Raw genomic sequence first — 16,181 nt, forward strand, 5'->3', positions numbered from 1 at the left:
TACTGCTTTTTGGTTATTTTTTCCCCTCTTGTGTTACAGACCAAACTCAATGCCTAATATAAAGGAGTAGTGTGAGCAAGGTGGAAGAGACAATGTAGGGCAATTTAGAGAAGTTATGCTCTTGTTTTAAGTGTGTAGCCTTTACTGAGGTTCAGCATTTTGTTGTAGATCCTAGAATTGGACCTAACATGAGAAATTAGAAGTGTATGTACTCAAAATAGACATAAGTTATTTTTACCAGTTTATTTGTATACATATTTGCTTAAAATCATTGAATTTCTAGGCCAGGTTCAGGTAACTGAAGGGCTTTTATAAGTAGTTTATATTGTCTAGACCCTAAGTATGATGCAAATGCAGTCTGGAGCAAAATGGGAAATAACATCTTTCTAAAGATTGGCTTAGAAATTCTTATCCAGTAAGTTATGATGTTTCCTTTCTGTGGTAGCAAGGCTGATTCATACCTGTAAGAAAACATTGAGATATTTCACTAGAAAGCATGCTATATCAAGTGGCAAACCTATGTACAATATATTACTAATCCTAGAAATCTTAATATAAAACTAGAGGGAGGTTAAAGTAATGCTAATCTCTTCATTGTCTGTTAGTACTATAAACTTTCCTCTGTCTTTACGTCTTTCTCCTGTTCACCTTTGGAGGATCATATAGTATTGACTGCTGATGCAAGAGTTTGACAGAGAATGACCAGAATTATGGTGTAGTAGCAGGCTCATAGCTAGATATTTTCTGATGGAATTTTCATTTAGCACAAGTACTTAAATTCATCCAAGAAAAATTATGCATATAATAGAGCTTTGCTAGGTATAGTATTGTTTGCAGCTTTGTAGCAAGCCTTCAGCATAAAAATTAAAGTTAGTAACCTGAACTATATGCCAAGAGGTACAATGTGATACAGTTCTACTGTTTTCAAATTCTTGATAAGTAAAATTTGATTTATTATTAACATATTCTAATCAAAAAGGTTAATATTACCTTTGTTATATACACCTTAAAAATATAAAATATTTATTAGGATGATAAAGAAGCCTACCTTTCTGCTAGGCCACCATTCACAGGCAAAGCCAAGAAAACAGGGTAGAGACCACCAAAAACAAGACCAACCAATCCACTCCGTATTATGGTACAGGTTTCACAATTCAAGTCACCTAGGAATAAATTAGTTCTGGGAATGAAGGTCATGATAGTAAAACATAATTTCAAGACTGCAAGTTCCCCTTAAATCTATTCCAAATATTTAATGTTCGGGTAATAATACAATATAAATGGAACAATCTAAGGCATGTGTAAGTATAGTTACATTGGGACCAGCAGCTGGTGTAATGGCTTTGTCGCTGGACTCCCATGTAGTCGACTGCAGTTTGAGTCCCGGACCCGGTGGCTTAAACTCATGCCGGGAGCGTGTGCATATGTGTCCAAGATCCCAAGAGGAGAATGGAAAAGGGATTGCAATGTGGCCACCCCTCCCACCCCCTCCCGGGGGTGATTTCTCGCTTTCTATCTCTCTCTGTCTGTCTCTGTCTCTCTGGTGAGCGCACGTGCTCTATAGCAAAAACCTCTCAAAAAAAAAGTACACTTGCATGTATCAGTCAACTACAATAGTAACTAATAAGCCATTTTAGGAAAAAATTATCTTATTCTGAACTTGAATGTAATAATCTCAGGGTTTGAGCTGCTTGCTAGCTTTCTGCCCTGTATCAGTACACCTGAACTATATTTTCATTTGTAAGTTCATTGGGCAACATTGATTATAACAGTTCTTTCCACAGTAGTTACAGGAATTCAAACACAATACCTCATCCAATTTAAACATATTCAGAGCAGCATTTGACAGTAAAGAGAACTTTGATGACCTGCCTTCTTTACCTCCTGGTAATAATATTTTCGTTAGAAATAATTAAAAGATTTGCTGTGATTAGCTATATTCAAACCACTTAGCATAGATGGCATATTTTCAAAAGAATGATCTCCATTTATTTGATAACTCTTGCATATGCACTGAATGCTTTTAGAGATCTACATAGCGTCTTATTCCTATAAAAATACTTTGTCCTTGGGAACCAGCAGTTAGCGTAATGGCTATGTCGCTGGACTCCCACGTAGGTGACCGCGGTTCGCGTCCTGGACCCGGTGGCTTAAAACTCACGCCGGGCGCGTGTGCATGTGTGCCCAAGATCCCGAGAGGAGAAGGGATTGCGGTGTGACTATCCCCCCTTGTGGGTGATTTCTCGCTTTCTGTCTCTCTCTCTCTGTCTGTCTGGCGAGCGCAAGCACCCTATGGCAAAAACCTCTCCAAAAAAAAAAAAAAAACTTTGTCCTTTAAGGAGTTTCTTTATAAACTAAAAGAAAAACATTCTACGGCAACCAACACTAAAAAAGGATGAGGCGAATGGGGCCAGAGGCAGAGTGGTTAACGTGTTGGATTCCCACACAGTCAGTTGTGTTTTGAGTTCCAGATCTCATAGCTTGCTTTCACTTGCTTGCTCTCTCTCGTCAAATTGAAGAAGAATAAATAAAATTAGGGACCAGCAGTTATTGCAATGGCTATGTCACTGAATTTCCATGTAGTCGACCATGGTTCGGGTCCCGGACTTGGTGGCTTAAACTCACACTGAGCACGTGTGCGTGCGTGCCCAAGATTCCGAGAGGAGAATAGAGGAGAAGAGATTGCGGTGTGGCCATCCCCCTAGGGGGGTGATTTCTCGCTTTCTGTCTCTCTGGTGAGTGCATGTGCCCTGTAGCAAAAAATAATTTTTTTTAAAGAGAGATTTTGCTATAGGGCATATGTGCTTGCTGGAGAGACACAGAGAGAGAGAAAGCAAGAAATCATCCCCTGGGGGAATGGCCACGCTGCAATCCTTCTCTACTCTCCTCTTGGGATTTTGGGCATGCACACACACATGCCCAGCATAATTTCAAGGTGCTGGGTCCAGGACTCAAACTGCCATTGACTTTGTGGGAGTCCAGTGATATAACCATTATGCCATCTGCTGGTCCCTTAAATTCTTTTAAGGAAAAAAAAATGATGGGGGTGCAGGCACCTTCATAGCCTAGCAGTTAACAGCCCGTGTAGCTGACCTTGGTCCAAATCTTGGCCCCAGTGACTTACAAAACACACTGGGCATTTGTACGTGTATGCCCCAAATCTCATAGGATGGAGAAATGGAGAAGGGATTGTGGCATTCTGAGCCCAAGTAGGGAGTGCTTTCTTCCCCTCTCTCTGGCAAGTTCACCTATCTTCTGGCAATTAAAAAAAAGGATTCTAAATGTTTCTGATTCTTTTTTGGGGGAGAGGTTTTTGCTATAGGGTGCGTGCGCTCACCAGAAAGATAGAGCGAGACAGACACAAAGCGAGAAATCACACCCCCCTCTCCCCGGGGGATGGCCACGCCACAATCCCTTCTCCTCCATTCTCCTCTCAGGATCTTGGACACACACGCTCCTGGCGTGAGTTTAAGCTGCCGGGTCCGGGACTCAAACTGCAGTTGACTACATGGGAGTCCAGTGACATAGCCATTACGCTAACTGTTGGTCCCCTAAATGTTTCTGATTCTAAATGAGCACTGGGAATGATAGGTTAGAACTGCTGTGTATTTGCATCTTGGTTGGTAAACCATACTAATTTGAATTAATTGGCACATTACATAGGCTAGCAGGATTCAGTCTTAACCACTCACTGTATTACAATGTATAGCTACCCGGTACTAATATTTAAGTATTAACTAAAGTGGTCAGCAAAAAAAAACAAGGTAAGTTGTCTGGTGAAATAGACTTACCTGTATTCAAAGGAAAATTTACAAAACTTTTGTAAGCTACATGTGCTGTAAAAAATGGGATTACTGCCATTGGTAAACCAGCAGCTATAGGAGCTTTTGTCACATTCAAGACGCGTCGGAAAAGACTGTTGGATATTAGGCCACAGAAAGCTGCATTAAGTCCAACATATGTCGATCCATGTTCCAGCAGATTCCTGAGAAGGTGAGAAAGAAATACCTTATTTTTGCTTCTTGTGTGTTTGAGCACTCCCAAGTCTAGCATATGTTAAAGAACTTATCAGGACTTTGGGATTAACTAGATCTATTAATAATATCCCTTTCCTTTTTTTTTTTTTTTTCCAAAAGAGGTTTTTGCCATAGGGTTCATGCACCAGAGAGGGAAAGTGAGAAATCACCCCTCCTGGGGCATGTCCATACCGCAGTTCCTTCTTTATTCTCCTCTTTGGGCATGCACTTTTGTGCACCTGATGTGAATTTCAAGCCACAAGGTCTGGGACTTGAACCTCAGTTAGCCATGTGGGAGTCCAGCAATGTAAAAACTATGCCATCTGCTGGCCCCAATAGTATCTATTTCTTATAGCTCTGTAATAACAGCCTTAAATCATTGTTTTACATATAAATTTTTCTTTTGAAAGGCTTTTTAAAGGACTAGCAGATGGCATAATAGTTACGTCGCTGGACTCCTGTGTAGTTGACTGCAGTTCAAGTCCAGGACCCAGTGGCTTAAAACTCATGCCAGCCACGTGTGTGTGCATGCCCAAAATCCCGAGAAAAAGAAGGGATTGTGGCGTGGCCATTCCCCTTAGGGGGGGTGGTTTCTTGCTTCTTTCTGTCTGTCTCTCACTCTCTCTCTGGCAAGCACAAAAAAGTCACCATAAAAAAAAAGTTAAAAAAAAAAAAAAAAAAAAAAAAAAAAAGTCTTTCTAAAAATATATTTAATTTTATTTATTACTACTTTTCAACTTGACCAGAGAAAGAGAGAGTGAGAAAGCAAATTGTCAGGTCCAGGACTTGAACCACGGTTGGCTATGTGACTGTGTGTGTGTTCCATGATACTTTTTCAGACTGGTAGGTATATTAATAGAAATGAACTGGAAAGAAGACCATTTATTCACACACCCAGCTTAATTCTTTATGTTCTCTTTCTTAATTTGGTGAATGACAAAGCTGCTGTTTTTCAAAACTGCTACTATCAACTCTATTCCCTGGGTCAATCTTTTAGCTCTCCCTTCCTTGCTGGCTTGGAAACAATGAACACAGGGCATCCTCCACCCCCTTTTTAATACCTTTTTTTGTTTTTAAAGTTTTTCTGTTATTAACCTCAGGAAACCAAGTGTTGGTTGTTGATTTGTTGGTTCTCCCTTGCTGAGATGATAAGTGCAGCAAGACTGGAATTTGCATTTTCATTCCTGAATATAGTAAGCTTGTACCTCTAAAATATATTTCAAATTCATCCTTTTTTCAACTCCCATCACACCTACCATTCCTAGCTGCCAGGATTACTTTGTCAGTTTGTCTAGTCATCTTTTTTCTTTTCTCTCCTATCTTAAATCTGTTTTCCAAAATGTGGAAGAATGTTCTTTAGAAATATTTGGGGGACCAGCAGTTGGTGTAATGCCTATGTCGCTGGACTCCCATGTAGCCAACCACGGTTTGGGGCCCGGACCCAGTGGCTTAAACTCACGCTGGGTGCGTGTGTGTGTGTGTGTGCCCAAGAGCCTGAGAGGAGAATGGAGAAGGGATTGCGGTGTGGTCATCCCTTCTGGGGGGTGATTTGCCGTGCTCTGTCTCTCTCTGTCTCTCTGGCAAGCGCATGTGCCTTATAGCAAAAACCTCTCCAAAAAAAATAAATAAATAAATACTATTTGGATCACATCATTCCCCTGCTTTAAACTTTCTGTTCCATATGCCTACTTGACTTGTACTTCAGTAATAAAACTGATTCCTCAAATATAACAAACTGTTTGCTATCCTATGGTCTAGGCATAGGCCATTTCTTATACCTGAGATTCTGACCCTCTATACCAGGCTAGCTCTCTGTTCATCTTTTTAAAGGCTTCAGAGGTCAGCAAGTGGCATGGTGGTTAAGGTAGTGGATTCCCACAAGGCTGATCATGGTTCAAGCCCCAGACATGACAGCTTGAAAATCATGCTGTGTATGCTGTGTACATGTGCATGCATGCCCAAAATCCTGAGAGGAGAAGGGATTGTGGTGTGGCTATCCCCACTTGGGGGGCCGATTTCTCACTTTCCCTTTGTGTCTTTCTCTGTCTTTTTCCAGCAAGTGGACATGCCCTGTGGTAAAAACTTGAAAAAAAAAAAGCTTTCAGAGACCTCGTCTGCCAAGGAAGTATAAACATTTTGTGACACCTTATCTATCTGTGTGTGTTCTGTGACACTCTTTTTGACTGGAAGGCATACTATCAGAAATGAATTGGAAAGAAGACAGTTTATTGTGGGCCCAGCTACTGTGGCACAGTGATAATGCTAGACCTGTGTGGTGCTGGAAGCCATTTAGCAACTGCAGTTCAGATCTCAGATAAACCTGAAAAACCCATCAGGTGGGCATGCAAGTGGGCATTAGCAACAATATCTGAGATCCTTAAGATCTGGAGGGCTGAGGAAAGGAGACTGCAGTATGATAAGGCCCTAAGGTGGGTAGTGCTTTCTCTGTATCCCTCTATGTGTGCACATGTGCTATCATTAAAAAAAAAAAGAAAAGAAAAAGGTTAAAGTTTTATTATTTAAATGGGTCCATAAAGGTTTACATAATATACTTAATAAAAGATGTTTTTAAATTAAGAGATCTTACCTTTCAGCTTCTGGCAGTTGGTTAATTTTTCTGGATATGATATTGAAAATTAAGTTTTCCTTGATAGTTTCATCTGGTTCATGATTTTCCATCTTGAGCATTAAAAAAAAAGAAAATGTAATTTTCCAATAACATATTTATATATCTGTAGAATAGCAAAAGGATTTTAAAAAGCTTTTTGAAGACTATAGATAGTTCTAAAAGAGCTGTAGGCTGGGCATGGTGGCAGGCACTTATGATCCCAGCTACTTAGAAGACTGAGGCAGGAGCATTGCAAGTTCCAGACCAGCCTGAGCAACAGAGGAAGACCCTGTCTCTGAAGAAACTTAAAAACAAAGCAAACTAGACTGAGTTCATAATCTAAAAATAATCACTACATGTATACTATTATCATCCCCCTCACTAAAAAAAATAAAAAATTTTTAAAAAATTAAAAAATCCCTAAGTGAACAAAAACCAGAAAATGAAAAGCAGCACATGCAATTTTTTAGGAGATATATTATCTTCATAACCCTTAAAAATACTTCTTAAACAATTTACAAATAGCACTCAGTATAAAAGACTTATAAAAGTGGGACCAGCAGGTGGTGTACTGGTCATGGCACTGAACTTCCATATGGCCAACCATTTTCGAGTCCTAGACCTGGAGGCTTGAAACTCACACTGGATGTGCATATGTGTGTGTCCAAAATCCTGAGAGGAGAAGGGATTGCAGTGTGGTCCTCCACCCAGGGAGTGATTTCTTGTTTTCTGTTGTCTCTGTTTCTCCAGCAAGTCCACATGCTCTATAGCAAAAATCTCTTAAAAACAAACAAAACAACCTTAACTATTGGGTTGTCAGAATAGTCATGACGTATTTTTCTATGCAAAAATGTCATGACTTTTCAGGTGACCCAATAATAATAAAATTAACATGTGTTCAATAGGTACTGCAACAATAAGCTAGTGAGGGAAAAAATGTTTGCGATACAACTGACAAAGCAGTTAGTACACTTATACACATAAATACAAATAAAGAAAAAGACAAGTAACCAAAAAGAAAAATTGACAAAAGATTTGAAAAGATACTTCACAAAAAGAGGAGAGTTGAACAGCTAAAAACATGAAAATATTCTTCATTGTAATCAGGAAAAAGTAAGATGACTTGCCCTGAGGTCTTATGTTTAAGGGAAGCTGGAGTACATGGCCAACCATGGTTCAAGTTTTCCCCTGGCAGCTTGATAAAAAGGGCATGTGTGCAAACATGAATGTGCCCCAAATCCTAACAGGACAGACAGATGGAGAAGGGACTGTGGTCTGACTATGCCCCATTGAGGAGTGCTCTGTCTCTGGTGAGTGCACACGTCTTCTAACTATTAAAAAAAAAAAAAAGCCACAGATACCATAAGTTAGCTAAAATTAAAATCTATCAATTACTGGAAAGAATAAGGGGCAATTAAAACACTCATGTACTGCTGGTGACAGTGTAACCTGTACCCAAAGTGGGTATAACCACTTTGGCATCTTTCAGTAGGTAGAAGAGAAATATACCTAGCAATTTCACTTCTAGGTATACCCTAGAGCAGGGATCAGCAAACATTCTGTAGAAGACCAGACAGTAATAAATGTTTTAGCATTGCAGATAGTCTTCATTGAGGTATTCTTTTAAAACAACTTTCTGAAAACACAAAACTCATATGAAAACAAGGCTGCAACTGCCCTGTGTGTAGTTGGTGAATGGTGAATGATTAGTTTTAGCCTGAAGATTTACCTCAAGACGATAGATTTCAGGATAACAGTTAAAAGTGAAAGTTCAGGAATAACAGCATGGAGCATCATGGATTTTAGATTTTTCTTGACTCATCAGTTTTCATTTAGAACAAGGTTAATAGCACTAATTGAACGTATCTATTAGGGAAATTTTAAAATATAAGGTCATTTAGAAAACATTGAGCACACTGAAATTCCCTATCTCTAGACTTAAAATTAATATATTAAATATTAACACAGCCTTAACTTAGGTCTAGATTTCCAAGATCTAAATTTTTGGGACCCACAGATATAATAGACAGTTTCTGCTATATAGGAGTTCTGACTTTGTGTATGAGGTGAAGAAATACGTGCGCACGTGCACATATGATATTTAACTACATCAATATGTACTCAAATTCAGTATATGATGTATATGTTGGACATAAATCATTTTTTCAAAATGTCTAGCCCAATGCTGTCACTACTTTTCTGTTCCAGGTTCTGAGTTCTATAAAATAGCTAATATTTCTATACACTGTGTCTAATAAGAGACATCCTTAATTATCAGTCAAAGTTATAACTGGGCAGCCTCCATAGGGCACTCTGTCCTCATTATTAGTAATGATGTGCTAGCAAACACAGTGCTATCTTTAAATACTATAAACTTTTCCATTCTTTTGTATTTAAACATCTCATGTCCCTCTTAGGAGAGCTAGATAAAGTGTAAAGTGGGGTGTGGGGGCTCTGACAATTAAATTTAACCAAGATCACCCTGTAAATTGGTAGTAAACCTGGTGTTAAATTCGGTCGCAGGAATTTTTTTTTCCGTAGGGCAATGAAGCGATTGTCAGCACCTCAGGGCCAACCCTCCTCCTCCCTGATAGAATTCCGGCCTGTGACCAGCGTGTCACTGCGCCGTGTGTCTCCTGATACAGGACATTTATTTCACCCCTTTTCATGGCATGCCAGTACCTTATGCTTTTCTTTTGGCAGCCGATACCTTGGCCAGGTCCTCCTCAGTCAGGCTGTGACTCACCGCAACCTTTCTTCCACTCGCCTGGGCGCCGCCATCTTTGGTTGGCACGTGACAGGCGCCGAATCGCAGCAGCCGATTGAGCTCCAAGTCGCATCCACGACCAGCTTCCTACTGAGCGGCTTCCGGCTGGGAGAGGCTGTATGTGTGAGCTGAGAGGTTTAGTTGACGTTAGAGCGCTCCCGATCCCTCAGAGCAGTTGCTGTAGAAATTATTAAAATTTGAAAAATAAATGGCATAACCCTAAACCTGTCTCTTCCACTGAAAACCTACCTTGGTTACACTACGTAACTTCCGGATAAACCAGTAGAGCATACCTCATCATTTTGGCATGGGGGATATGAAAACTGCACAGCTCTTGGCATACAATGGGTACTCAGATTAAAAAGATGTCAAAAAGGAGATGAGATTTCTTTTTTCCATTGATTTTCTACTCTCGAGTCTTTAGCTCTCTGTGCCGTATTATGATCTGGTGATTAGTCCACCGTACTATAAGTACCTCAATGGCAGGAGCTCATTTTCCTGAGGAGTCTTGGTGCTTTCCGAGTAAGGGAGGAGGGCCTCATTTTCTGTGTCTAGGGTTGAGTGAATGTGGCAAAAGGGTAATTGTTCAGAGAGCAAGAGAACTTACTGGCCCTATCAGTCAGGACAATTGAAAACCAAAATGTGGGCCAAGCCTCCCAAGACTTTTGTCTCAGTTCTCATTCTGACAGCCTCTCTCCTTATCTATAAATAGGTGGGTAAAGAACACTCTCATCGGTTGTTTTGTAAAGCAATGGAAATGCTTATAAATATTGCTTTCAAAATAATTTCTCAAAGGAGAAAATGGTATTCAAGATAAAGGGGAAGCCTTTACAGCCAAGGTGAGCTGACGAGCCCTTAAAACTCAGCTGAGAGGGATTTAGCTGATATCAAATTGTTTCTAATCAATGAACCAGAGAAGAATCAAAACAGTTTTAAAAATCCCTAGTTGTAGTCAGACTATTTCTCAGAATGTTTCTGAGGTAATTCTGAGAAAGTCTGGGGAAGACCACCTTGCCAAGATGCTACCTGTAACATTGTGTGTGTGTGTGTATGTGTATATGACTGTTTTCTTTCCTAATACTTTGTTTCAAACTCTTGTTTTGTCTTATTTGACAAGCACCCATGCTTGCTGGAGACAGAGAGGAGAAAGCATCACCCAATGGGGTATGACTATGCCACAATCTTTTCCATTTCTTCATCCTATAGAGATTTGGGGCATTCATATACATGTGCCCAGTGTTTTTTTTTTTTGAGAGATTTTCACTATAGGGCGCGTGTGCTCGCCAGACAGACAGAGAGAGACATTAGAGACAGAAAGCGAGAAATCACCCCCCAGGGGGGATGGTCATGCCGCAATCCCTTCTCCTCCATTCTCCTCTCGGGATCTTGGGCACGCACGCACATGCGCCCGGCGTGAGTTTTAAGCCACCGGGTCCGGGACATGAACCGCGGTCGACTACGTGGGAGTCCAGCGACATAGCCATTACGCTAACTGCTGGTTCCCTCCAGTGTATTTTTTAAGCAAGTCAGTATTCTAACCATTGTCATCTATGTGGGATTCGACCTCTTAGCCACTAGTCTACAGGGCTGGTCCTCTGTTCCATACTCTGATTCCAATTTCATTTTTAATGGTTTGAAGACAATTTTGAAATGAATAAATGCTCATGCTGGATAGTATCTATAACAGCATGTAATTTTGGATTAAAAAAGCAACTTAGGGGACCCATAGGTGGTGTAATGGTTATGTCACTGGACTCCCACATGGCAACTACAGCTCGAGCCCTGGACCCAGTGGCTTGAAACTCATGCTGTGCATGTGTGCATGTGTGCCCAAAATCTTGAAAGGAGAATGGAGAAGGGATTGCAGTGTGCCCATCTCCGGAGGGTGGCGGGTAATTTCTTGCTTTCTGTTATTACACCACCTGCTGACCCTGAATATCTCTTTGTAACTTTTGACATTTTGATTATGATGTTTATTGGTGTAGGTCTCTTTATCTTTATCCAAATTGAATTTCTTTGAGTTTCTTGATTTAGGAAGTTGTTACCATTATTTCTTTATGTAAGGTCATCCCCTTTCTCTCTTTCATCTCTTTATGACACTTTCACAATGTGTATGTTCTGTTGATGATGTGCCAAAAGTTCCTTAAACTCTTTACTTTTCTTCCTTCCTTCCCTCCCCTTATCTGCCTCAGTAGTTTTGATTAGTCTTGTCTTTAAGTTTGCTGATTTATTCTTCTATTTGGTCAAATCTGCTTTGGAGTCCTTCTAGTGAATTTTATTCAGTTATCACATATTGTTCAGTTCCAGAATTTCTCTTTGGTTCCTTTTATTTTTTAAGAATTATTTAAATTTATTTATTATTTTAAAATTTGCTGTAGGGCATGTGTGTTCTCTAGAGACAGAAAGAGAGAGAGAGGGAAAGTGAGAAAGCAAGCTGCCAGATCTGGAACTCTAACTGTGGTTGGCCATGTGGGAATCCAGTGCATCAACCACCATACCACCTGCTGGCCCCTGTTTGGTTCTTTTTTGTAGTTTCTATCTCTTTGTTGCTATTTTCATATTGTTCATGCTTCATTGTCCTGATTTTGTTTGTCTATATGTGATCTCTTAATTCATTAAGCATCCTTATGACAGTAATTAATTTTTTTTTAGGTTAGGTTTCTGGAGATTTAATTAGTTCATTTAAATATGTCATGCTTCCTTATTTCTTTGTATGTCTTATTTTTTGTTTGGGTTTTGGTATTTGAAGAATAAGTTACCTCTTCTAGACTTTGCAATCTGGTTTTGTATAGGGAGAGCCTTCATTGAGTCCATGTAGAAATTCTGGAGACCTCTCAATTCTCTTCTGGGGCGGTGTCCTCTCTGGGTTTGAAGAAGTTTGTGGGTTTCTATTTAATAGCTCACTGGAGCACTATGTGGTCTTTCTGGTGCTGGACTTGATCTCCACCTAGTGTCTATCTGTGGGATTGCAGACTCTGGTACGTGTTCATTGTTCTCAGAAACTCCAGTTTGGCACCCTATTTCCCTCAGTGGATGGGTTGAGGCAAGACAGGAACCAGCCCTTTGGTTTAACTTCACTAATGGCCAGAACATTGGGCTTATATTCTACTTCTTTCCCTTCCCAGGTAGCAGATGCGAGTTGACAGTTTGCTCCTAATAATGCAACTCCATGCATGGAGGAGTTGGTGATGGGTAGAAAGGTTTCTGGCAAAAGAACGCCACACATGTTCTTATCCTGCTTTAAGCCCATCTGAGTGCACTGGTTTCTGGGTCTTTCACGGAGGCATTTTGTCTGTGCACTGTTGTTAAATCTTTGTCTTAGTTTTATATGATATTTTTGCTGGGTACATAATCCTTTTTTTTTGGGGGGGGGAGAGGTTTTCGCTATAGGGCGCATGTGCTCACTAGAGAGAGAGAGAGATAGAGACAGAAAGCGAGAAATCACCCCCCAGGGGGGATGGTCACACCACAATCCCTTCTCCTCCATTCTCCTCTCGGGATCTTGGGCACGCACGCACACACGCCCGGCATGAGTTTTAAGCCACCGGGTCCAGGATGCGAACTGCGGTCGACTATGTGGGCGTCCCGGCACATAGCCATTACGCTAACTGCTGGTCCCCCCCCCCCATAATCCTTTTTTAGAGAGAGATTTTTGCTATAGGTCACATGCACTCACCAGAGACACAGAGAGACCAAAAGGGAGAAATCACCACCAGGGGGTATGGCCACATCGCAATCCCTTCTCCTCCATTCTCCTCTTGGGATTTTGGGCACACTCGCACACACACCTGGCATGAGTTTCAAGTCCCCAGATCCAGAACTCAAATGGTGGTCGACTACCTAGGAGTCTAGCAATGTAACTATTACATCATCTGCTGGTCTCCCTAGGTTGACTTTTTAAAAGTCAGTACTTATGAAATATTGTTACTTTTTTCTTACTTGCATTGTTACAGAGAAATGACTACAGTCATTTGTATCATTCTTTTATGTAAAATGTGTTTCTCTGACTCCTATTACGATTTTATCTTTATCATTAGTTTTAAGCAATTTGATTATGATGTGGCTTCGAGGTAGTTTTTCTGTTTCCTTTGCTTAAAATTCACTGAGCTTCTTGAACCTGTGGTTTTATAGTTTAAAATTAAGAAAAATTTTAGCCACCAGTAACTCAAATATATTTTTCTACCTCTCCTCTCCCTGAGATTTCAATTTCAGATACATAAGGTCACTTGTTAATGCTAACTTTTTAAAGCTTTATTTTGAAGTATCGATTACTGTGTCTTTAGGTTCACTAATCTTTTCTTTTGGCTTGTTACTGGGGTGTTCTTTGTTGTAGTGAAGTAGGTGGGGTTCAGGGCTACAAAGTTTCAATTATTTAATTTGTTAATGTTGATGTGACTGTCTTCATAGGAACTGGATGTTGGGGCCCAGCAGATGATGGTTATGTTGCTGGACTCTTACATGGCTGACTGCGGTTTGAGTTCCAGACCCAGAGGCTTGAAACTCATGCCAGGTATGTGTGTGTGCATGCCCCAAAATCCTGAGTATGGAGGAGAAGGGATTGTGGAGTGGCATTCCCCCCTGGGGGGTGATTTCTCACTTCGTCTCTCTGGCAAGCACACATACCCTATAGCAAAACTCTCTCTAAAAAAAAGAAAAAAAAAAAAAAAGGAATTGGATGATGATGCTAAGGAGATGTTGATAGTGTTATCTTTGAAATAATCTTTTTTTTTTTTTCCTTCTTAATGAAGCTCAGGAAGGTGAATGGACAATCTTATGAAATTCTACCACATCTGAGAATACCATTTCTTAATTATTAAACTATTGCTTAAACTTAGAAATTCAAACACTGATAGTTTATATAAGATAATGCAATTGTACAAGAGCAAGGAGAAAATCAATACAATATAATACAGTGAAAATGTTACAATGCAATACAACAAAAGTGGGATGGACAGGAATCATATAATGAAGGGAACTGGGGGGAAGTGGAGGAAAAAAGGCAAGTGTAAAAGTAGGTTCTCCTAATAGGAACCATATTTCAATCACCTATTATATTATACAGCTATTAAGGAAAACAACAAACACATTTGTTGAGCAACTCGCTCATGTCAAGTATGGTATAATTTTATGTACTTCAGTCTTTATAACCACACTAGAAACCAGACTTTAATATGTTTTAAGAAGAAAGGTTAGGTAACTTTGCCCAGTATGTGGTATGTAATACCCTTCACAGGACAGATGTTGAATCAATATTAGCTGAATAAATGAATACTTACCCAAATGAAAGATATTTTGTTAAGTCTCTTTGCAGTGCCTCTCTCTAATCTTTCCTGTGTTAAACTGGTAACTATAGGTTTAAGAAAAGGACCATGAGATCTGGTTTGCAGTAACAGCAATAATAATGGCAGATAATACAGTGTAAGTGTTTGCGTATCCCCATTCCTGAGTTGAAATCCTAACCCCCAAAATGATTGTATTAGGGAGTGGAGTCTTTGGGAGATGATCAGGTCATAAGGGTAGAAGTATCATGATTAGGATTAGTGCCCTTGGAAGATATCCCTTATAAGCCACCCAGTCTTTGCTATTTGTTATAGCAGCCTGCATGGACAAAGGCAGAAGCTAATACATACATACTTTCAACAAGTTGCACCCTGCTTTGATGGACATATATTAACTCATTTAATCCTTACAGCACTATGAAGATGAGTACAATTTTTTATTCCTCATTTTACACATGAGAAAACTGAGGTACAGACAGATGAGACAGCTTGTTCAGAGGTGTCCTGTCAGCAAGTTGGGAAGTCAGGATTGAATGCTGAGTGGTGGTCCAACCTGTACTGTGCACTTTTGTATTGTCTTATCTCTGGGACCTTAGAATCTTCATTGTCATTCACCTAGTTTTTCCTTTGGATTCAGGCCCAGGCTATGGTTTCCCTAATTTCTCTTCTCAGGCCTCCTGTTGCCACTTAGGCAAGTACTGCTTTCTGAAGGTGAAGGAAAGTTTCAATTGCCTTGCCAGCTATTTTACTGCAAAAGACAATTCGAAGCCATTGGATAAGGTACAAATCTATTCAGTTTTCAGGTCAACCACGTTGTATTTTGCAGATCATCAAGTCACTGATTTTAAAACAATGTAGTTAGAATAAGAATAGGATTCATTTGGTTCTTTCTGCAAACAGTGTTTGTTTCCTGAGCTAAGATAAATGTGTAGTTCAAGAATGTCTCAGCAAACTCTAAAGCAACATGCTGTGAATGCTCTTTAGATTTTAAACTTGAGGGCTGGAACTGAATCTTTGTACTCCTAGTACTTATCTTAATGATACCAAACAGGCCACAACAACTGTTCTTTAAACTACTCAGTAAAGAGTTTATTATTATTAAATTATTATTATTAAATATTAAGAAGTTAATATTTATTAAGAGTGTATAGGAATGAGCTGTTATTTCCATACCTTGCTTTATCATCAATTTCCAATTCCTCCTTCAAAATTTAGCTCAAATGTTTTTTTTTCTCATAGCTTCCCTTCTGCCCAAGTAGTTAACAATCACACCCTCAGTGCTGCCAAAGAAAAGTATATAGTTCTCAAACCCTCTTATACTGTGTGTTCACATTTCTTATTCCTCTTCTAAGTTTGAGTTTGTTCTGCATAAGGATTGTTTATTATTACATGTAACACAAAGTCTGAGATATAGCAAGGTGCTCAACAAATGTTTGATGTATAAATGAATATATAATTGTACAGATTAGACCTTGAGCCCCTAAACCCATTTCCATATGCAACAAAACACA

General features: G+C 39.7%; 1 protein-coding gene across 3 annotated transcripts; it reads right to left on the reverse strand.

The window, feature by feature from the left end:
* Positions 1 to 228: 228 nt before the first annotated feature.
* On the reverse strand, positions 229 to 9,629 carry TMEM126A (transmembrane protein 126A). 3 transcript variants are annotated; one of them, XM_006144949.3, is made up of 5 exons: positions 9,335 to 9,629; positions 6,604 to 6,695; positions 3,792 to 3,985; positions 1,049 to 1,163; positions 229 to 461 (listed from the first exon to the last, which is right to left on the reverse strand). In XM_006144949.3, exons 2-5 carry the CDS (start codon positions 6,693 to 6,695, stop codon positions 269 to 271), a joined length of 594 nt encoding a protein of 197 aa, XP_006145011.1. In that variant the 5' UTR covers positions 9,335 to 9,629; the 3' UTR covers positions 229 to 268. The 3 variants fall into 3 exon arrangements, with proteins under 3 accessions (XP_006145011.1, XP_006145009.1, XP_006145010.1); XM_006144947.3 differs by having other exon boundaries at positions 9,307 to 9,629; XM_006144948.3 differs by lacking the exon at positions 9,335 to 9,629 and adding an exon at positions 7,266 to 7,315.
* Between the last annotated feature and the right edge of the window lie 6,552 nt (positions 9,630 to 16,181).

Source organism: Tupaia chinensis, unplaced genomic scaffold (assembly GCF_000334495.1).
Source record: "Tupaia chinensis unplaced genomic scaffold, TupChi_1.0 Scaffold000139_1, whole genome shotgun sequence".
Lineage (NCBI taxonomy): Eukaryota > Metazoa > Chordata > Mammalia > Scandentia > Tupaiidae > Tupaia > Tupaia belangeri.